General features: G+C 38.7%; 2 protein-coding genes across 3 annotated transcripts in view; one reads left to right on the top strand and one right to left on the bottom strand.

Moving 5' to 3' along the window:
- The first annotated feature begins 1139 nt into the window (after positions 1 to 1139).
- LOC127452115 (DNA-3-methyladenine glycosylase-like) lies at positions 1140 to 8090 on the top strand. Its single transcript, XM_051717335.1, has 3 exons — positions 1140 to 3933; positions 6308 to 6512; positions 6805 to 8090. The coding sequence occupies exons 1-3, from the start codon at positions 3685 to 3687 to the stop codon at positions 7263 to 7265; spliced, it is 915 nt and encodes a 304-aa protein (XP_051573295.1). The 5' UTR covers positions 1140 to 3684; the 3' UTR covers positions 7266 to 8090.
- Positions 8091 to 8241: 151 nt separating this feature from the next.
- nprl3 (NPR3-like, GATOR1 complex subunit) overlaps positions 8242 to 21779 on the bottom strand; it is a 26706-nt gene continuing 13168 nt past the window's right edge. For both annotated transcript variants that reach the window (XM_051717298.1, XM_051717300.1), the window contains 9 exons: positions 21335 to 21488; positions 21150 to 21231; positions 20459 to 20596; positions 20052 to 20208; positions 18158 to 18264; positions 17858 to 17987; positions 16982 to 17171; positions 16687 to 16879; positions 8242 to 8694 (listed from right to left, as the gene is read on the bottom strand). In XM_051717298.1, the coding sequence (XP_051573258.1) occupies positions 8529 to 8694; positions 16687 to 16879; positions 16982 to 17171; positions 17858 to 17987; positions 18158 to 18264; positions 20052 to 20208; positions 20459 to 20596; positions 21150 to 21231; positions 21335 to 21488 (1317 nt within the window). In that variant the 3' untranslated portion in view covers positions 8242 to 8528. The remainder of the gene's footprint in view (positions 8695 to 16686; positions 16880 to 16981; positions 17172 to 17857; positions 17988 to 18157; positions 18265 to 20051; positions 20209 to 20458; positions 20597 to 21149; positions 21232 to 21334; positions 21489 to 21779) is intronic.

Genomic DNA, 21779 nt, shown 5'->3' with positions numbered 1-21779 from the left:
CAGCCATGCACTTGAAATCTGGGCAGTATGTGGTTTGAAGTTGTCCTGCTGGAAATGCAGGGACATCCCTGGAAAAGATGGTGCTGGATAGCAGTATATGCTGCTCCAAAATGTTTACATATCTTCTGCATTCATGGTGTTCACACAGATGTGTGAGTTATCCATGCCATGGGCACTGACACACCCCTGGCCCATACAGACACTGGCTTTTGGACCTGACGCTGATAACAGCTTGGATTGCCCTTTTCCTCCTTGGCCTGGATAACATGACAGCTTTGTTTTTCAAAAACGTTTTGAAATGTGGACTCTTCGGACCAAAAAAACACAGTTCCACTGTTCTACTTTCCATCTAAGATGAGACTGAGCCCAGAGAAGTCGGCAGCACTTCTGGACAGTGTTGATGTAGGGCTTCTGCTTTGCAGGGTAAAGTCTAAACTTGCATCTCTGGATGCAGCGGTGAGTGGTGTTGACTAACAATGGTTTACTAAAGTTATCCCAAGCCCATGTTCATGATATCCATTACAGATGAATGCCGTTTTTTTAAAACAGTGACGTCTGAGGGATTAGAGATCATGCGCATTTAGAAGTGGTTTTCGCCTTGCCCTTTATGCACAGAGATTTGACCATATTCCTTGAATCTTTTAAATATATTGTGCACTGTAGAGAGTGAAATGCCCAAAATCCTTCCCATTTGTCTTTGGGGAACATCGTTCTCAAAGTGCAGGATTATTTGCTGAAGCATCAGTTGGCAAATTGACAAATCTTGAATGATCTTTGCTCTTGAAGGACTAGGCTGTTTTGGAGGCTCCCTATACACTATGACACGATTGCCTCACCTGTTTAACATCTCCTGTTTCCCATTGCCTTGTTATTTCAACTCATCAAATTGTTATTAGTCTTAAATGGCCCCTGTCTCAACTTTTTTGGAATGTGTTGCAATCATTTGATTTGAAATGACTGTAAATTTAAAAAAAACAATGAAATTCACAAGGTAAAACATTATATAATGTTTAGTTGTAGTGCTTTAAATATAGCAAAGGCTGAATATAATTTACAAATCACTCCTTTTTGTTTTTATTAGCATTTTTCATACTGTCCCAACTTTTTCGGAATTGGGGTTGTAAAATAATGTCATACTACAGTCTCTCTGCACTCTCCTCTACCTCACCCAAGCACAGTAACATATTGCAAGCGCTTCAAAGACTTTGGAGAGGCTTCAAAACAGTCAGATGGGAAGCTTGGGACAGGCTTTTGTCCATGCTGTCCTCTGTTCTTCAGTTTCACTGAACTTTACAGCTGGTGGTCGTGTCCTCTGGGAGCAGCCACATGCATGCAGCCAGGTGTTTAGAAGTCAGTCTGCTGTAACCGATGACAGACGCGCTGGGGATAGTAGCTCAGTTAAAGCCTGAATCTGTAAGTCCCATTAAAGCTACTGTGCGTCATGCTGTCCCTTTAAAGTCATGCCAATTCTTCCCTCCATTCATTGAAAATGCACTTTTGATATATCGGGTAAGGATACAAGTATAGGAACAATGTTTCACACTTATTAAAGACTGTGTGCATATGTCTGAAGATACAAGCCCAAAGTTGAGTAGTTATGTCCCCTTCTCTCAGCACATGCTTGCAAACAGTTACAAACGAATGTATAACTGCACAAATCACCACTGACTGCGGAACTGTGAGTTTACAATATGTTGTTACAAATATGAGTTATTAGTGTACTGTTACATATGTTAGTCATAAAAATGATGTGGTTTTACCCAAGAAGGACATTTTCTGGGATCGGAATCCTCCTTTGTTGGTCCTGGAACAGAAATCATAGCCCTAAACATAACCTACCCCTATAATCAGAGAGAAATGATTGGTTGATAAGAATGTTGTTAAAGTCCATAAGCCTAACTCTAAACATAACACTAAAATCTGATTGGTTGATAGCAATGTTGTTGCAGGACAAACAAGAATGTTGATCCTCAAAATAAATAAATAAATTCTATGTGGGTAAATCAGTTATGCATCCTCATGTGGCTCATTAGACTTTGCATTCTAAGTGTTTCCTTACAACTGACACTCACTCGCACTGAGGTCAAAAGAGTGCATATAGTGAACCACTATCTGTTTTAGGTACATTTTTAAAGTTGGTATTTATTAATTCATGATCTCAACACGTCTTCTCAAGATGGTGGCTAGCATGAAGTTGGACCTGCTGTTTATAGATTAAAATCTTTTCTAGACCACCGATATGAATGGAGTCTTCTGCTGCATTCATGTTGTGTCAGAATTTACTGCAATTACAAGATGATAACTCAGCACTTCTACTCTGAGCTGTTTACGTCCTCTGACTCAGAGATTATTGAGGCAATGTACACAATGGCAAAATGGATCCAACATGTAAGGGTTTGACAGCAATATGATAATGACAGCAAAATATTTACCGTAATCCCTGCTGTACAGAAATTCAGGACAAACTTTGATGTTGGATTGACAAAGCCTTGACTGAAAGCTCAAAATACTTTTTAAGTACAACATTTAAAGATTTCATGGCCTCTACACTCAAACAATGTCAGATAAACAGAAAGATGTTAGTTTTGACAGTTGGAGTTTGAAATCACAAACATTCTGTGCAGCATTAAAATGGACCCAAAAGTATCATAACAGTAATCCATGCGGCACTTGCACCATATTCCAAGACTTCTGAAGGCATACGATATGTTGTGGTGCACTCATGAATGCACAGTGGTCGTCAATAGGGTTGAGTGATATGACGATATATATCGTGGCGACAATATAAAGTGTCAATCGATGGAGATTTTGCTATATCGTGATATACTGTATAAATATCCATGTGCGCAGTGGGGCGAGCCGGCCAAACACAAGTCAGTGTCACCCCTGGCAACCACTATCAGCACTCGAATGAGAAAATTGGAGCACACCTGATGCCAATCCTGGCATTTGATCAGCCAGAGTATAAACAGAGTCTGGGCAGAGGGAAGAGGACACAACGAAAACGCCTCAACCCAGAGACTAATGTTTTGTATGTTCTTCCAACAGATATAGAGTGAAACCTGTATAGAGGCATTAAAATATGGTTATTTAATATATTATGATGTCACAAAGGTGAAGTGGGTGAATACAATTAATAAAATACTTCTCAGAGTTACTAAGTTTGTAAAATAATTATGGTAATTCAAACAAAATGTGAGTGTTCATATACATAAATATAACCATATTTGTCAAAAGTACTAATTAACGATGTAATTCTCCCTGAATTTCTGCCCAACAAACGTCACTGGCCCTTTAAGACAGTGTCCCAGAGTTCTTTGCTTTTGCTAAAAGTAAACAAACCCGGACACTGGATTTGAATGAAAGTGTTACTGTAACTTTAACTCGATATTCGTCAATACACTACAGCGATTAAATACATTAGAGACAGTAGATGCTTTTAACTGTTTGTTTTCTCAAGACTTAAGTTAAACGTATTCAAAACAACATGCACCTTTGCGAAATGTAGCATTTTGCTAATTGACCTACTATGAAAGCTACACATAGTGGCCTTTGCACTTATTCATTACTACATCTTGAAAACGACATACTTTATATGTACACAAATTGAAAGCCCATAAAATATCTGCTCAAGATATAGTCTCTAATTTGGCTGTTTTGTTCGGAGTTTGATATATATCTATAATGACAACACGGAAGAGAAAGAGGTCATTATTACCAAATTCAGAGTCTGTCCTCAATCAAACTGATGGTGATGTACTTTTCAAGAGACTCATAAAGTCTCAGTCGCACACTTCCTCGAGGACTGTCCATCAAAGTGTGTCGAAAGATCAGCATCTCAGCCCTTATTTCTCAGTGAAAGATGCTGTCAGGCTGGGTTACATCTTTTTCAATCAGCCCTGTGCTGATTTGGCAAAAGCCTTTCTCGGTAAGGTAAGATCACATGTGATTCAACTCAACTGTTGGATCATGTCAATACTGCTAATGTGAATTGATGGACATTTAATAGTGTTTCAAAATGTGATTGTTAACACTTTACAATAAGGTTAAAACAAAATTTGATTTTAAAAATGTATGTTTGTATATGATTTTGTATATTGATTTTATGAATGTATATGTTGAAATTAACATTAACCAGAATTAATAAATGCTTAATAAGTATTGTTCATTGTTATACATGTTAACTAATGGAGCCTGTAAAGTGTTGCCTTGTCATTTGGTAATGACGACTTTCGGTAATAGCATTAACACATATTACTGGTCCATTATCAGGACACGGTGTCATTTGTGGCTGCAAATGTAAGATTACCCCCCTATAGCCTTGCAAAGTACCACTACCAATATTTAGCCTAAAGCACTAATTTTTTCTTCATTATCATTATAACTCCGTTTCAGCGAGCCTTGTATTAGATCACACACATTTCTATTTAAAATAATGTTTTATTTTAAAGTTGCATTTGCATTACACACTAAACTGAGTTTCAGCTATAATGAATTCAGAATCTGTCATAGTTCCTTTAATATATAGTAATTTATTGGGACACACATGGCACCGTTTCCTGAGAATGAGCCTATTGCTTTATATGATGCTTAAAGGAATATTCCAGGTTCAATATAAGTTAAGCTCAACAGAAAAGACATGAAAAATGTATATTTTCATTGATATGATGTATTTTGATTTCATGCCTTGAGTCAAAGTGTTGAGAGTGCAAGTCCGAGCTTGTAAAAAAACCCAAAAAGGACATACAAAAATAACCCAGTGACTGTAAAAAATGATTCACAGGAACTGTGTTGAAGTCATGAAGTAACACCCCAAACACATACTCATTCTTTGGTAAGAGAGTCAGTGTTCAACAGCCCAATTCTGACTCGATTTATCAGAGGAAGTACAGCTGTACCCCATTGAACAGTTTGAGTTTTAGGAGCTAAACACAAGTCTTTGAATTTAATACTCAAGCAGACACAGTAAATGAGCTTTTAAGTGGAAAGAATTTGGCTGCTGAAAACATTACGGCCACCAAAATACTAGAAAATGAGTCAAACCATTGTGACACTGCAAAGTTTGCAGTTCACTGTAGTGTAGGGTCTGTTTAAGAATGAGAAGCATGAAAGCAATTATCAAATTGAAGGGCATTCAGCCTGACCCACAATAGGCAGGTTTTTCCCCCCTTCAGTGTGACCAAGCATTCCTCCAGCGTGTTGGCCTGCAGCCAGTATGGAAGAGGTGCAACTTGTGGCTTTCACACTCTGTTGAGCTCATTAAACAAACATCATTAACATCAGCCTTGCATTTGCTCTAGCTCCCTACGTGATTGTTTGTAGCATCTTAGAGAAACCTCTTAAAGGTTAAAGTGATCCAAATGCACACATTTAATTGGATCTAATATGGACCCATTTACATGGTACTGTCAAATTTATTGGGGCCAGTAATTGCTTGCTGCTTCAACTTCTGGCGCTTTTAGCACTGTTAACTTCTCAAAAAGTATTTTATTTGTCAACTAACAATGTCCAGCTGTTCATGTACATGCATCACAAGAGATTTATGTCATTGTTTTTTCTTAAAGTCATGAAAAGCCCCATGATGGTGTAATTTCCATCACATGTGTTTAATAAAATTCAGTGGTGGAAATGATGGAAATTACATTTTTAACTAAATAAAATGGTCAACTTCTATGTTAACTTCTAAGGCTAATTCATAGCTAACATTTTATGTATCCTAAATACACACAATGAAATAATATTTTCACACCTTTTGTATAATTTGGCAAAATTACAGCTTGATTGGAAATGACAGTTTAAAAACAAAGTTGAAATCTGTCAGTTTTAATAAAAAAATAAAGCTTCCCGAAGGTGAAGAAACACTCATACGCCATATGTGAGCATTATCTTTTTTATCCAGCCAAAAATCTGAAACTCATTATTCATGCATTGAAATTTTGGGTGGTACAGCATTTGTGGTACACGAGTAAATGTTCTGGGTAAAAAAGGGAAAATTTAAATGTAAAAATACGGGACAGTTGGCAAACCTTCATTCAGGTGCGGGGAAGTTATGCGCCAAAGTTAAATACTTAACGGTTAGCTTAAAGCAATGGTTTGTTCAAATGCATAACTGTAAGTCTAAGCAATGGTCATGGTGATACTTGCCTTAGCAATTTGTGGTTTAGTGGATTTTAATCTCTGTCTATTAGCACATTTGCACCACCTTCTGGAAATAAGATGACCATACAACCATTTTTTCAGTGTCAGGGCGGACTGCTTTTTTCATGAAAGAGTGTTGTTTTTTATATCTGGTTTCTGTTTGCATTAGGTGTTGGTGAGAAAGCTATCCGATGGCACTGAGCTCAGAGGAAGGGTTGTGGAAACTGAGGCATATTTAGGTGGGGAGGACAAGGCGTCCCACTCAGCAGGGGGTAAGCGCACAGAGAGGAACACTGCTATGTTCATGGAGCCTGGAACCATATACGTCTATCCTATCTACGGCATCTACCTCTGCATGAACGTCTCAAGTCAAGGTTAGGCTCTACACACTATTAATTCACCACACATACATAGCTACAAGGTTTACAGGAGATAGCCAGAAGGCTGTAACCACAGGCCCCTACCGCCAGCTATACAAGAAACAAGTTTTTTGTTGTGGTGCTGTTTTCTTTTCAACTGTTTCTCATTAAAGGCCAAGTTGGCACATTACATTCCAAAGTAGAGAAAGGTTGGAACATACAAACACAGACACAAGCCAACAGGAAGGAGACAGTGTGGAGTCTTGCTAACTACAGTATATATGTGTGTGTGTGTGTGTGCGCGCAGGGGAAGGGGCGGCAGTGCTTTTGCGCTCATTGGAACCTTTGAACGGTCAGGACGTCATGAGGGGGCTGCGAGCAGCCAAACGCAAGGAAGGAGCTAAAACCCTTAAGGACAAAGAGCTCTGCAATGGCCCGTCCAAGTTGTGCCAAGCACTAGATATACAACGCTGCTTTGACCGCAGAGATCTGGCCACTGACAGTGAGTTGTGGCTTGAAAGGGACCCAGAGAGCGAGACAGTTAATGCAGGAGAGGTGGTGTCGGCCCCCCGGATCGGAGTTGATTCTCATGGGGAATGGGCCATCAAACCCCTGCGCTTCTACCTCAAAGGCCACCCATGTGTGAGTGTAGTGAACAGAGATGCAGAACGTCAGATGCACTCACAATCCTGCACCCCTTCGTCTGTTCTGGGCCCCCAAAGATTAACACGGGAAGGAGAGTCTGCTGAAAACTTTGCTGTTCAGTGATGAAAATTCTCTCATCATTTCCTCACCATCAAGTCCTTCCAAACCTGTATGACTTTCTTTCTACCATGGCATAAAAAAGGTAGATGTCAGACAGAACGTTGGGAACTGATCAGTCACCATTCACTTGCACTGTATAGAAAAAAAAATTATATTGAATTCTGACTCAGGCTTTCAGTCCTTATGTTCTGCCTAAAGGTACCAGTATACTTAATGCTTTTCCGATCAGATTGCGCCCGGTCGACTGCATTGCCTTTCAATGTATACTCTTTTCATCGCGAGCCAGAACAACCACATTTGACGTATGCGCACTTCGACTGTTTTGTGATACTCTTTTAGTACAGTCAATGACTAGCACGTGCCGATGATGCGCACAGAGGACTGTCTGCGTGCGGACCAGATTTTTCCGACACGCAGACAGTCCTCTGTGCACATCATCGGCGCAGACTGTGTTGATGACAAAATTTGCATCATGCACACTGTGCATGGAATGATCTGCAACACGGACAACCAAAGTATACTTTTGCCTTTACATTCTATGGAAGAAAGTCAATCATATAGGTTTGGAAAAACATGAGGGTGAGTAAATGATAACAGAATTTAGATTTTTGGGTGAACTATCCCTTTAACATGTTAACAAGTTCTGAACGTGTGGGTTTTGTAACAACTTAAAACTTCAACAAATAGTCTTGTTATTTCTGGAGCTCATTGGTTTTACAGATGTTTGGAAAACACCAAGGCAGTTACAACCTCTGTCCAACCTTTGGAATCTCTTATTCCTTTTCTCTTCCCTGTCGCTGATTCTCTCCCCTAGTCTTTAGGGCATGTGTTCTGGAATTATCATCATGGCATGTTATTTTTTGTTCTTGTTTGTCTGAGGAAAAGATCCATCACATTGGGGAATAGCTTCCAGATAGTAGATGCTTGGGATGAATACTTAAATTATCCATTTTATGGTTGTCCAAGGATGAACCGCACAGCACAACCACAGAATAATTTATTAAAATAAACCTTGTAAGAAGTAAAAGTGAACATTTTGTGACAACAGACAAATCTTTGGTCAACAAAGCTATATACGCTAGATTATGCATGGCCTAATTGCATGTGCCTCATGAAACTGAACCATTATTTCATTGCAGCCAAAGCGATTTCGCTGCATTAGGTTAAACAAATTATTTAAGCCTAAATCAGCCGTAAACCCACTGATGACACAACACAGTTGTCTGGTCTGGGTTCAGCACTCCAACATCAAGCTGAATGATCCTTTTACTCTGGTGGGGATTGGAACAGAGAGATGATGGGATCCTCGTGGTTGGTTATGACTAAAACACTGCGAAACTTGTCAAATAAAGTCTTTAGCTGGGAGCGACGCATGTTCTCATTGTACATGATCTCTTCTAGGTGATGATGACCTCTGAAGTAATGCAGAAGCCTAAAGAAAGAGAACATGATTGTTTTCAGCTGTACTACAAACTTTACACATAAAAGTATTACTAGAGAATAGAGGTGACAATCATTCAGATATGAAGTCTTTCTGTTATATACTTTATTTTTCACCCTTTTTGACAATATTCAATATACATTTCAATATGTAAGGGATAATGTACAGTCAAGTGGATTTTAATCGCTAAAGAAACACCGTCAGGGTGATCAGGATTCCATCGTAAAGCGGAGGGGTCTTATATCCCACTTATTACATGGCTACTAACAAAATAAACAAATTTGTATGGACATAAAATAATGATTTGCATTGAAATTATGTAATTATGTGAGAAGAAAGAAATTTCCACATACGGTTTGTGACGGAATTCTGTTGGGGTTATTTTTGTAGATAATGATCGTCAGACTGCTGTCAGACTTGTCAAATAAATAAATGGACAAGAAACACTGATTTGAGTTTAAATTATTTTATTAGCTTACTTGCAGAGATTGCACAGTGATCCGAGAAGTAGGCAAGATGACTCGCAATACCCAGATGATGGATCTGATATGAACAGAGACTATTTAGCTCAATATGGAGAAATTGTATTCAAATTAATTGGAACACCCAATATGGCAGATGTAGAAAAGGAAGTCCTGCCATACAGGTAAAACAGCAAATCACCTTTTAGATACAGCCATTGCCTGTCAGTCAACTCGAGAGCATTAGCTGAACCAGCCTTAAAAATAACGTTTTTAGCGTGATCTCAGTGGAAGAAACACAGTTTATGATACCATTGTTGTCAGATTTTCCTGCTGATTTAAAATATGTTATTTGTTTGTAAACTTGACTAGAGAATGCACCAAAATGAAATTTTTTGGCCGATACCGATTTTAACAAAAACCCACAGGCCGATACCGATATTTTGTCACTTACCTTATTTTGTCATCAGATCACTGGTTTACTTTGGAATTATGCTTTCAAAATGTACAATGAGGTCCAAAAGCTTTTTCACTGGTCTAACAATAAATAATTTCCATTAAACATGGATTGGATCTGTTGAACACATGACAGCGTAATTTTTTTTTTTTTAAGAGAGCCACAATGAAAGATAAAGAAGATAAACTGATAAATTAACTAAATATGATAACATGATGATTGATATGAAAATAGGTTATTTTGAACTTTTTTTTTTTTTAGTTCAAAACAACAGAACTCACATTTTACATGTATGTACTGTATATGATACAACATTATAAATTCATATTATGCATATGTTGGGCAATTCCACTGAAATTTCAGCCACATCATAAACAAATAAAATGTTTAAACCAAAGGAAAAAAAAAACACCTTTTAAATTCTGTATTATAGTAATATATTGGCTAATGGATTTTGCTGTCCAGACCGCAAGAGGGCGCCACTTGCTCCCACAGCACTGACTGAAGTGCTGAATGTAGACTATATTTTTAAACACAGCCTTTTAATCTTAATTCAATTAATCAATGATGTAGCATTAATCAATATCATACCAATGTCTCAGAAATCAAAGTCTGCTGGTTTCAAAGCGTTTTGAATGGTTTCCCTCATCATGTAATAGTCGATAGGTAAGTGCCATTTTCACAACTGTCATGTCTGTTTATGGTGGTTTCCTGCATTAACATAATCTCTTATTTTATAGAGAGAATACATTTAAACATATTGTGCCTATTATTATTTCTGGATTGTGCATTTGAATTCACAGAGTTTTTACAAAGTGTGTAACTAATTAATTATAAAACAACTATTGGTTTTTCATATCTGTGTTTTCATGCTTATAACGATATGCCGATGTTTTTAATTTGGTCAATAATTGGCCGATAAATCGGTGCATCCTTAGTCTTGAACAACCGTTTTGGAGATTTCTGTCTTTCCTCATTTAAGTAGATAGGAGCTTTACTTCCATGCCACTTGTATCCATAGAAAAAAGCTGCCCATGAACGTTCCAAAGATAGCCGCAGAGTGGACTGACTTGGTGTGAAAGGGATTTTGACATGACTTAATCCCTAGATATGTGGTTGTTTTTCAGAAATATCAGACTGCTAGATGGCCAGCAGCCAACAAGCTCGCTGCAAACATACAAATTTCTTCAATAATGTTGAAAAATAATAAGTAGGGGATTAGGGGTCACGTGACGCCATGCAAGCAGCAGATGTGTGAGCGATGAGCTCTGCGCACTTTGCAAATTTTTGTATTATTTTCATGTTATAATCTGGTGAAATTTGATACACCCAGTTACACATTGGCTCTCTGAGGCAAAACATGGCAAAGAAGTCAAAATCCTCGGGCTCTGGAGACATTAAAATACACTTACGTGTTCAGGATGAAAGCCCCGACAGGCCTACAGACCGGGGACTCGATTTGGATGGCGTGGCGGGAGAGGTGATCCAGTGTCAGTTGTCCAACATGTCAGTGATGTTGACGAAGGTTCTTGCTGACTTGGAGGATCTAGCTGTAATACGTCGATCGATTAAAATTCTCTGAGATTGTTAAAAGTGACTGATGTTGAGAGACGAATAGATTTTCTGGAATCTTCGGAGAGGGAATTAACCACTAATCCGCCCGCGACCAAAGTTGATTTGGAACATCTCCTTGAAAAGCTTGAAGACCTTGAGAATAGAAGCCGCAGGAATAACGTTCAAATTGTTTAAATTCCTGAGCATGAGGAGGGCAGAGATAGGGAGAAATTCCTAGACGAGCTTTTCCCGAGTTTGCTCGACATAACAGGCCACAAGCTGGAAATCGACTGAGCTCACAGAGTCCCGGCTCACAGATTTGCTGAGGGAGACAGGCCCCGATCGATTCTGGCCAAATTTCTGAGATCATCCGATAAAGATTTTACGTTGCACCAGGCGAGGAGCAAAGGGAAACTTTCTTGGAAGAACCATAATATTTTCTTGTTCCCTGACTTTGCAAATTCGACAAGAGAGAAACGCGATCGGTTCAAGGAATGTAAGAAACTCTTACATCAGCAAAAGATCACTTTTGCTCTGATGTTTCCGGCCAAACTGAGAATAGAAACGAAGGAGTGTCACAAAGTATTTACATGTCCCAATCAGGCAATGTCTTTTATTGAATCAATGGGTGAGTAAACCATTGGGTGTTTCTCATGTGAGTGGGTTGACTCGCTGTACATACTCTGGCTTTTGAGGAAGCTGGGCGTCATTTTGGCTTCTTTTTTTCTTTTTGCGTTGGCTCCACCGAGCAGCTGGAGCTTGTTTTGTGAATAACACTTTTCTTTAAAGAAACTTTTGCATTGACGAAAGATTACTTTTGCATTGAAGTTCCCGGCCAGTTTGAGAGTGGACACTACGGATGACTGCAAAATATCTACATGCTCACACAAAAGATGTCTTTTATAAAGTTGACGGATTGTGTTAAGTCATGGTATATACTTTTATGCGGCCTCCGAGTGAACTGACTTGATCCGGGGAACCGGGAAGCTGGTTTTGTTTCTTTTTGTATTGGTTCCACCTAGTGGCTGGAGCTTGTTCTATTGAATAACACTCCTTTGGAACAGCTGTGGATTAATCTGTTCGTTCTTCGTGCTTATTCCTCCTGCTGGCTGGAGTTTGTTTTGCTGAGTATTTTACGGGACATTGGAATGATTATGTCATCCGTTGAACTCATAACAGCCGGCTCACTGAACATATCTGAATGGTTTTATATCAGCTGGAATTTGTTTTGTGGAAGATCACACCTTTGAAACAGTTCTGTGAATGAATCTACACGTTCTTTGTGTTCATTGGCTGGGGTTTATTTTACAAAGTATTTTCTGTTATGTAATTTGTGAGGCAAAATTGAGCAATCCGATGACAAAGTTGTCGTGGGGGCTCGTGGGCGTTCATGGACCTTTTGAGTTTAGAGGGATTGTCGCCGGTTGGCGCTTTCGTGTGCAGGGTTAATGCGCACGTTTTTCTTTTTTCTGTTTGTTTTATTCGGGGGAAGTTCGGGGTTTGATTGTTTCACTAATGGGAAATGTGGACTGTATAATTTTGTTTTTGACACAATTTATTTTTTCTACTATATCAAAATGTCAAATGTTAATATGAGTGTACTATCTCTCTCCACATGGAATGTATATGGGTTGGGGCATCCCATAAAAAGAAGGAAGGTTATTACTTTTCTTAAACGTAAGAAATATTATATAGTGTTTCTTCAAGAAACACATCTCTCCCCGAAGGAAGCTGAAAAATGTGGAAAGATATGGGGTGGTCATGTTGTTTTTAGTGCTTGCTCAAGTAAGAGCAAGGGAGTCATTATATTGGTAAATAAACATCTACAATTCAAATGTCTGAAACAGACTAAAGATAAATTAGGGAGTCATTATAGATTTAGCTGAAATTCAAGGGCAAAAGTTGATTTTGGCTAATATTTACACACCTAACGCTGATGATCAGGGCTTTTTTATAGATCTTGAAGGGATGCTGCAAACCGCTGGCACCCCTCATGATATAATATTGGGAGGAGACTTTAATCTTTTGATGGACTCAGTCCTTGATCACAGTGAAGCAAAAGTGTGTAAGCCCCTAGAGCAACACTGACGCTTCACAGGATGTGTAAAAATCTTGGTCTTACGGATATTTGGAGACATATGAACCCATCTGGTAGGGACTATACATTTTTTTCATCAGTCCATAAGATTTATTCTAGATTAGATTTTTTTTTTATATCCAAATCCCTCATTTCATCTGTTGTTGATTGTTCATTTGGAAATATCTTAGTCTCAGATCATGCCCTGGTGAGTTTAGAGATGTTGCCATATACAGAGAAAAATAGATCATATAGTTGGCACCTTAATGTGTCCCTTTTGCAAAATCCTGATTTCCAACAAATGTTAAAGACTGAAATCAATGTTTATATGGAGACCAACTGGTCCTCAGTATCCTCTGTGGGTGTGACTTGGGAGGCACTTAAGGCGGTTCTTAGGGGCCGGATCATACAGTATGCCTCATTCACCAAAAACTCATGGAGTTGGAAGGGAATATTAAAAGTGCAGAGGCAGAGCTGAAGCAATCTCAAAGAACTGACCCGATTGAAATATAGATATAATACTATTTTGTCGCGGAAAGTGGAGTTTTGGTTATTCAGGGCAAGACAGTCATTCTTTGAGTTGGGGGACAAAGCAGGGAAGCTTTTGGCTAGATATATAAAGCAGAGAGAGTCTCTTTCTATCATTCCCTCAGTGAAATCTGGGGCCAGATGGTTTTGCCGCAGAATTTTTTAGATCCTATGCTACAGAAGAGCTCCACTTTTGTTAGAAGTTTATACTGAATCAATAAAGAAGGGAAAACTTCCTCCAACCATGACACAAGCCCGGATCAGTCTGATTCTTAAAAAGGACAAAGATCCAAGCGAGTGTAAAAGTTACCGTCCAATCTCCCTGATCCTAGATGTAAAAATTTTGTCACAAATTTTGGCTAATCGATTAAAGTTATGACATCTCTTATAAATATAGATCAGGTGGGGTTTATTAAGGGCTGCAGCTCTTCTGATATCATTAGGCGTTTCATCAATATCATGTGGTCAGTGGCGAATGATCAGACTCCGGTCACTGCCATCTCACTTGACGCCGAAAAGGCTTTTGATATGGTAGAATGGGATTATCTTTTTAAGATTTTGGAAATGTATGGGTTCGGGAGTATGTTTATTGGTTGGATTAAGTTACTTTATAAACACACTGTAGCAGCGGTACAAACAAATTGATTCATTTCAGATTATTTTACTCTGAATAGGGGCACTCGGCAGGGTTGCCCTCTTTCCCCATTATTGTTCTGTCTTGCCCTGGAACCATTACCAGCCGCGATAAGAAAATAGGATGATTTTCCAGGGGTGGTGGCAGGAGGTGTGGCGCATAAGCTCCTGCTTTACGTAGATGGTATTTTATTATTTGTCTCCGAACCTACTAGATCTGTGCCTTGCCTCCACAGAATTATTAATTCCTTTTCCAAGTTCTCAGGATACAAAGTCAATTGGTCTAAATCCGAAGCTTTGGCCCTGGCAGCATACTGTCCAGTAACGGCTTTCCAGCCCGGCGCCTTCCAGTGGCCCAAACAGGGCATTAAGTATTTGGGGATTTTATTCCCAGCAAATTTGTCTGATTTAGTTAGTTAATTTTGACCCTTTAATAAAAAGGTTTTCAAGCGAAGTGGGCAGGTGGGATTCATTACATTTATCTATGATTGGGAAGGTTAATGTTATTAAAATGAATTGTATTCTAAAATTTAACTACCTGCTACAATCTCTTCCTGTAGATGTCCCCCTCTCTTATTTCAAGCAATTTGATAGTATAGCGAAGTCCTTCATTTGGAATGGTAAACATCCCAGATTACATTTTAATAAGTTACATAGGCCGATTGACAAAGGTGGGTTAGGCCTACCCAAGATTTTGTTTTATTACTATGCATTCAGTCTCAGACATTTGGCTTGTTGGTCACTTCCACCTGAGAGAGCCCCTCCCTGGTTTGTTATTGAACAGGCAATTCTTGCCCCTATTTAGCCATTATAAATCATCTCTATCAAACTAATCGGAAAAGTTAAGTTACATCCCGTTATTTAGCATTTACACTCGGTATGGACTAAAGTGTCCAGATTGTTTAAATTGGACACTTATTTAAATGTTGCCTCGAGCATATGGCAGAACCCAAGATTGTGTATTGCAAGTCCCCTTTCTGCTGGCCAGAGTGGATTGTGAGGGGGGTTGCTACACTCGGTGACCTATATGAAAGTGGACTGTTGAGATCGTTTGAAAACTTGGTCCAACATTTTGGGATCCCCAGACCTCAGTTTTATAGGTATTTACAACTGCGCCACCTGCTTTGTACTATTTTTGGGAGTAGCACACACCCCCCTAAGGAGGCAGATGCTTTGGGAGAGGTGATTGCAGCTTTTGGAAAAGGTCATGAGGCATCAGTGTACTACTCCCTGTTAATTCAGAGTCTGGGGGACGGAGCCTTAAATTCTCTCAAGAGATTAAGGGAGAAAGATTTCAGCTTGGTATTGGAGGAAAGAGTGTGAGCTAAAATTCTTAAAAATGTTAAGTCTGCATCTAGAGATGCAAGGGTGCGTCTTATACAATTCAAAATTTTGCATAGATTTTATTGCACCCCCTCTAGACTGTATAGGCTTGGTCTTAAAGACACACCCACCTGCTGGAGATGCCAGTCAGAGGATGGAGACATTGCCCTTGTTTTTTGGTGGTGTGTCGAGATCCAGAAATTCTGGTCAAAGGTTCAGAATTTTGTGTGCGACGTGGTGGGCACTCGGGTTTCGTTTTGCCCCAGACTTTGTGTTCTGGGCGGTCATCGATGTGGGGGATGGCCATATTGAGAACTGGGTTCTGACCTGTGTGATGATCGCCAGGCAGGTTATTTTGAGGGGTTGGAGGTCAGCTGGTGCGCCCCCATATCCGGAGTGGTGCACTGGGATGGGGAGGGTAGCGGCTTACGAGGAGGTGTCATTGGGAAGACGGGTTGATTTAAATTTGTTTGTCCGGAAATGGGGCAGGTATTTGGAATTTTTGGGGGGCTCTCGGGTGGGGTGTGGAGAGAGTATTGTAGTATAGTTTTTAAGTGAGTATGATTATTATATGTGTATAGGTATGTGTATGTATGTATGTATATATATATAATTTACTTATGTGTGACCACAGGATTGTTTTTTGGCGAGGCGGGGTTGGGGGTTGTGGGGTTTGATTGTTGTGTGTGTGTGTGTGTGTGTGTATATATATATATATATATATATATATTTAAAAAAAATTTTAATTACAAGAAAAATAATAAGTAGGTGTGTGCAATATGTAACTACATATACTGTATTGTCAATATTTCTACATATACAAATAATTTAAATTCATTATTCATGTCGATTCATTAAAATGGATAGTTTGATTCACAGACATGAATCGAATGTACCTTTTCTTAGTTGTTTGTCCTAGTTAAGTAAACAAGTTGTTGGATTTTAGTCACCTAGCAAACAAGCGCAGGTCTTCTGGGTTCTGTGCAGCTGGGACACGGAGGATGGCCTGCCGCTCATGTTCAGTCAGGCTGGCCAGCAGAGTTTCTGTCATCCTCTTATTGAGAGGAGAGTCTCCTCCAGTCTGCAGCTCAGCACTTGAGTTATCCATACTGGGACTCGTCAGAGTCATGTCATCGCTACTTGCTGCAGAGAGAAAGAGAGAGAACCTTCTGAGAATTAATTTCATTTTTACTTGTGTGTAAAATATTACTCAGGTGCTACTTAAGAGTTATTTGGGATGCATACTGGGAGAACCAAAACTCAGGGCACTGGGTGTGCTCAGACTTCGGCCTGTAACGCGTGTGACTATGGGTGGCTCTTCCTCCCGTAGACCAGGCTCCTCCTCAATAGGCGGAACCAGCAGACAAACGTATGTATGGAGTTGAATTAGAAGTCGGTGCTGGAGCATCCACACCACCATCTGAATCAGCTGAGCCTGTTCTCACACACACACACACACACACACACACACATACAGTATATATAAATTCTTATACACTGTCTCCTTGTTAAAAAAAAAATGGGACGAAAATCTACAAATAGCTTAATTACAGTTTTTTTCTGCAATTTAAACTAGGAGAGGGGGATGTATTTTCACATAAAATTACACATTTAATTGAATTTATTTATTTTCATTATAACTTGTACAATGAAATTTCACGTGGCACCATCCTACAAGCAGAATACATATATACCAAAACATACCAACAAATATATACAGTTACACTTAAGTGCAATGAAAATTATTATTATTTTTTTTTTTAAAATAGTACACCAAAAATGAAAAGTCTGTCATCAATTACTCTACCTCATGTCGTTCCAAACCCATGTGACCTTTTTTTCTGCGAAACACAGATATTTTAAATGATGTTCCATAAGCTGATTTCTAAACAATAGCAGCTGATGGTAACTCAAAAGTTGTCCATGCGACCAGGTCTAGATTTTCCTTGTGCTCCCGCCTGAAACATCTGTCCCTCCCCCCAGGACCAATGAGAACCAACCCAAGAGAAATTACCAAAGAGGAGCACCTCCCAATCCAACTAAGAGAGAACCCCACCCTAAAGCTAAAAATTATTTCAGTAGTGCTTTGTAAAAAAGCAAACACTCCTCTAAGACACTTGCCTCATGTACAGGGGCATCCAATGGGTTCCTGAATTCAGACAGAGATACAGGAAGTGAGAACTTGGCTAACATGGAGGGCAGGTCATGACCTGGAAATTGAAGGGCAAACTGCTCAGCCAGAGGGGAGTAGCTGGGGGAAGGGAGACACAAATATGTGATTAATGTCTACAGTTTGCCGTTAAAAATCCTAAGATTTACCTTTGTCCAGTGTGTACAACAGAGCACTGACAACAAACAACTTCTAAGAGCTTCAAATGAAATGACAGTGAGTGCAGTTGTCTAGATAGCACTCATACTCACATGCAGATGTTTGCATGGGGAGAGAGCATATACACGTTGTTCTCACAGAGAGGATAGATAATGATGGCTTTACCCCAGTACACCAAATGTGCAGCTATCTGGAAAACCTGTGCACGGCAGTAAAACGTATAGATTACATTCTTGCATTAATTAAAAGGACAGTCCATCCCTTATTAATTTGATAAACTTTTTTCTTCAGGAATGTGTTAATGTTACTGGTTCAATACAAGTTAAGTTTAATGGACAGCATTTGTGGCATAATGTCGGTTACCACGGAAAATCATTTTAACGCGCAGAAGTAGAAATGTGAAACTCGTCGTTAAAGCACTTACATTAAAGGCAAAGTTCTCCCAAAAAACTAAATTATCTCATCATTTACTCCCCCTCATGCCATCCCAGATGTGTATGACTTTCTTTCTTCTGCTCAACACAAACAAAGATTTTTAGAAGAATAGAGCTGTTCAGCTTGTAGTCCAAAAACCCAGAAGAGAATTTGCCGTGGATTCCCTCAGGATTTTCCTATAGGTTTTTATAATGGGGCTTTTAAACTTGTGTAAAATAAGGACTGTGGTAAACATTACTTGATGATACGTGGATGTTTTGTTCTACAACATAAATTATACGCAGTCATACCTCAAACTGGTATTGAATTATATACTTTAAAAAAAAAACACCTGGCAGCTTCACAATTCACGTTTGAGGTATACTTGTGTGCAATTTATGTTGCAGAACAAAACGTCCACGTATCATCAAGTAATGTTTACCTTTATGTGCTTTTGGAGCTTCAAAATTTTGGTACCCATTCACTTGCACTGTATAGACCTACAGAGTTGAACTATTCTTCCAAAAATCTTAATTTGTGTTCAGCAGTGAAAGAAAGTCATTCACATCTGGGATGACATTAGGGTGAGTAAATGATGAGAGAATTGTCATTTTTGGGTGAACTATCCCTTTAATTACTCTGTAAAATCCTGTTTATAAATGGAGCTTTAAGGTTGTCTAAATCGTCCTTTTTGAATTGAGAAAACTTTTTTAGGTGGATTACCTTCTGAGTATGGAGTGGAGTTTGCTCCATGTTTACAGTCATGTGGCTATAATTATGAAACTTTAATTGTAAGTGCCTTATTGTAACAGAATTTCTTTTGAAGGACAAATCAAAATAATTTTCTGTGGTAACTGAAATTATGTCACAAATGCTGTTGCTAGAGTTTAACTTGTATTGAACCCAAAACATGTATTATTAATACACTCTTTAGACTTATTCAAATCTGTCCACAAGGTGGTAGTATTAGCCTAACTATAAAAAAATATATAAAAAAAGTGTTTTGCACCAATTACAGTCCTTAAAGGAATGTTCTGGGTTCAATTAAAGTTAAGCAAAATCCACAGCATTTGTGGCATAATATTGATTACCACAAACACTAATTTTGACTCGTTCCTCCTTGTCTTTAAAAAAAAAAAGCAATATGAATAAATTTGTATTTTAATATGTAACGCAATTTGGACTTCATAAAAAAAGTAATGTAAAACAAAATTATATTACTTTAACAAGGATGCTGTGAAAACAATTCTATTTAATTGTACAAAAAATACTATTAATTGCATGCCCTGTAGGTGTCAAATAAATTGGTATTTTAATATGCACTGCAATTTGGACTTTATAAAAAAGCAATGTAAAACAAAATTATATTACTTTAACAAGGATGCTATAAAAACGTTTTTAATTGTACAAAAGATGCTATTAATTGCACGCCCTGTAGGTGTCAGTGCAGCATCAAATTTCAAAGAACATCCTTTTTTCAAGATGAAAAATGCAGCTTGTCTTTTAAAAACCAATTAACTCTATGTATGATCAAACATGGACGGGGAGACAGTGGAATATAGTGTGAGTCACCTGAAGGAGAGCCAGGTCAGCGTCTTGAGCCAACTGTTGCAGGTTCTTGATGGCAGAGCAGGTTTTGATGAGACGCACTAGAGCAGGAGAGCAGTCCAGGGGGAGCTGAGCCAGCAAGGCCTTCTCATCTTCCAGCAGCAGCAGTGCATGATACGGCCTGCAGGGGCACAACGTGTAAACTCTACTTGAAGTCCAAATTACACTCGGGACTAGAATAACACACTTGATAATGCAGGAGAGACTGAGATTACAATTATAAAGAGCAATTTCTAGCTGATCAACTATTTTAAAGCCAAGCATAAACAAATTTATATTACTTCACATTTACTAAAGAATTTTTCATGAAGATGGCTTGTCTAGTCATTGAAAGCACCATATAAAAATGCCCCAGGTTAAAAATAACTCACCGAATGGCTTTTAGGCTGCGCTCAAGAGCATCTGGCGGGATGTGTTTCCCTCCAACAAGGTGGATTTTATGTGGCAGGCAGAAACTGACCTCCAGCCAGTTGTTAATGTGAAGCCGCACAACTCCGGTTGTGCAGAGGCTAAGAACAGTACAATATACAGCATTAATATGAGAGAAATGATAAGAACCACCTGCTCAGACTAGAACCAGTGTTTTCAACCAGGAGTCCATGAAAGGACTTTCTTTAAAACATTTAATGACATTTATAACTATTTGAATGATCTAATAAGTGTTAATGTACTGTAATAATGTAATTTAATAGCTTTAATTACATTGGGGATTTATTATACCCTAGTCTAGAATATGGACAAAAGCTAACTTGTTTGTCCATTCCAACTGTCTGCAACACATTTAGATTCATATTTGAACACTAAATAAAAACTATTACACATTTAAGGATTTAAGTGACAGTTAAACTATTTGGCTATATCATATCATGTTTATAGGACATGTTGCTGTATTGAAATTCTTATTCAACAATAATAGCAACATAATTGTATTCAACAATCTTATTCAACAATTATAATTTAAGAATGCTGTTTAAGCCCCTAGAACTCCATCTCCAGCCCTAATCCTACTATCTACTATTATTTACTACTTGGGTAAATAATGTTACGGGTAACACTACTCACCTGTCATAGGCCTCTTTCAGGTCTCTTGCTAATTTACACTTGGGAAGGATCTGGCGAAAAGGGGACTGTGGAGTACCATCCGCTAAAGTAACAGGTAAACAGTGGTAAATATGGTGAAAGTCATGTAACACCTGCAGTAATTATAAACATTATACTGTAGATCTTTAGAGAAATAAGATCACTACTCTCAGTCATGGTGGTGACCTCATCCTGCACTGCCAGCATGAGCTTGGCCTCTCTGGTGAGGTACTGACATCTGCGCTCCTCATGCTGCAGGGCTATGGCAATTCGGCGAGACAGGTTATGCATACAGTTGATGACTGAAGCATCTGCATTGGCCTGTAGGAGGCAGCAACAAAGAACAGAGATGAAAGAGACACACAGTTATTGTTCATATGATGAGTATAGCTCAAAATTTCACTTCTGCTATGAATGTTGGCATTGTGAATTATTTTTATTGTTTGTCTTGCTGCTTTTAACTTGTCTTGTTTTTTCTTGTTCAACTTTTATAACCTGAAGTGTTTAAACTTATTCAGTGTTTAAACTATCAGAGTTCCGCACTTCATTATATTATGTGTGACAATTATTCCACAAAAATAGCATTTGGACATATAAGTCATACATAAAATG

Source organism: Myxocyprinus asiaticus, chromosome 14, assembly GCF_019703515.2.
Source record: "Myxocyprinus asiaticus isolate MX2 ecotype Aquarium Trade chromosome 14, UBuf_Myxa_2, whole genome shotgun sequence".
Classification (NCBI taxonomy): Eukaryota; Metazoa; Chordata; class Actinopteri; order Cypriniformes; family Catostomidae; genus Myxocyprinus; species Myxocyprinus asiaticus.
This window is presented reverse-complemented; position numbering and strand designations above follow the sequence as displayed.

Bases quoted from the DNA above. Each gene is read 5' to 3' on its own strand.
- LOC127452115 (XM_051717335.1), top strand. From the start codon at position 3,685: ATGACAACACGGAAGAGAAAGAGGTCATTATTACCAAATTCAGAGTCT. The intron at 3,934-6,307 runs GTAAGATCACAT...TGTTTGCATTAG, and splicing joins CAAAAGCCTTTCTCGGTAAG to GTGTTGGTGAGAAAGCTATC. The intron at 6,513-6,804 runs GTTAGGCTCTAC...GTGTGCGCGCAG, and splicing joins CATGAACGTCTCAAGTCAAG to GGGAAGGGGCGGCAGTGCTT.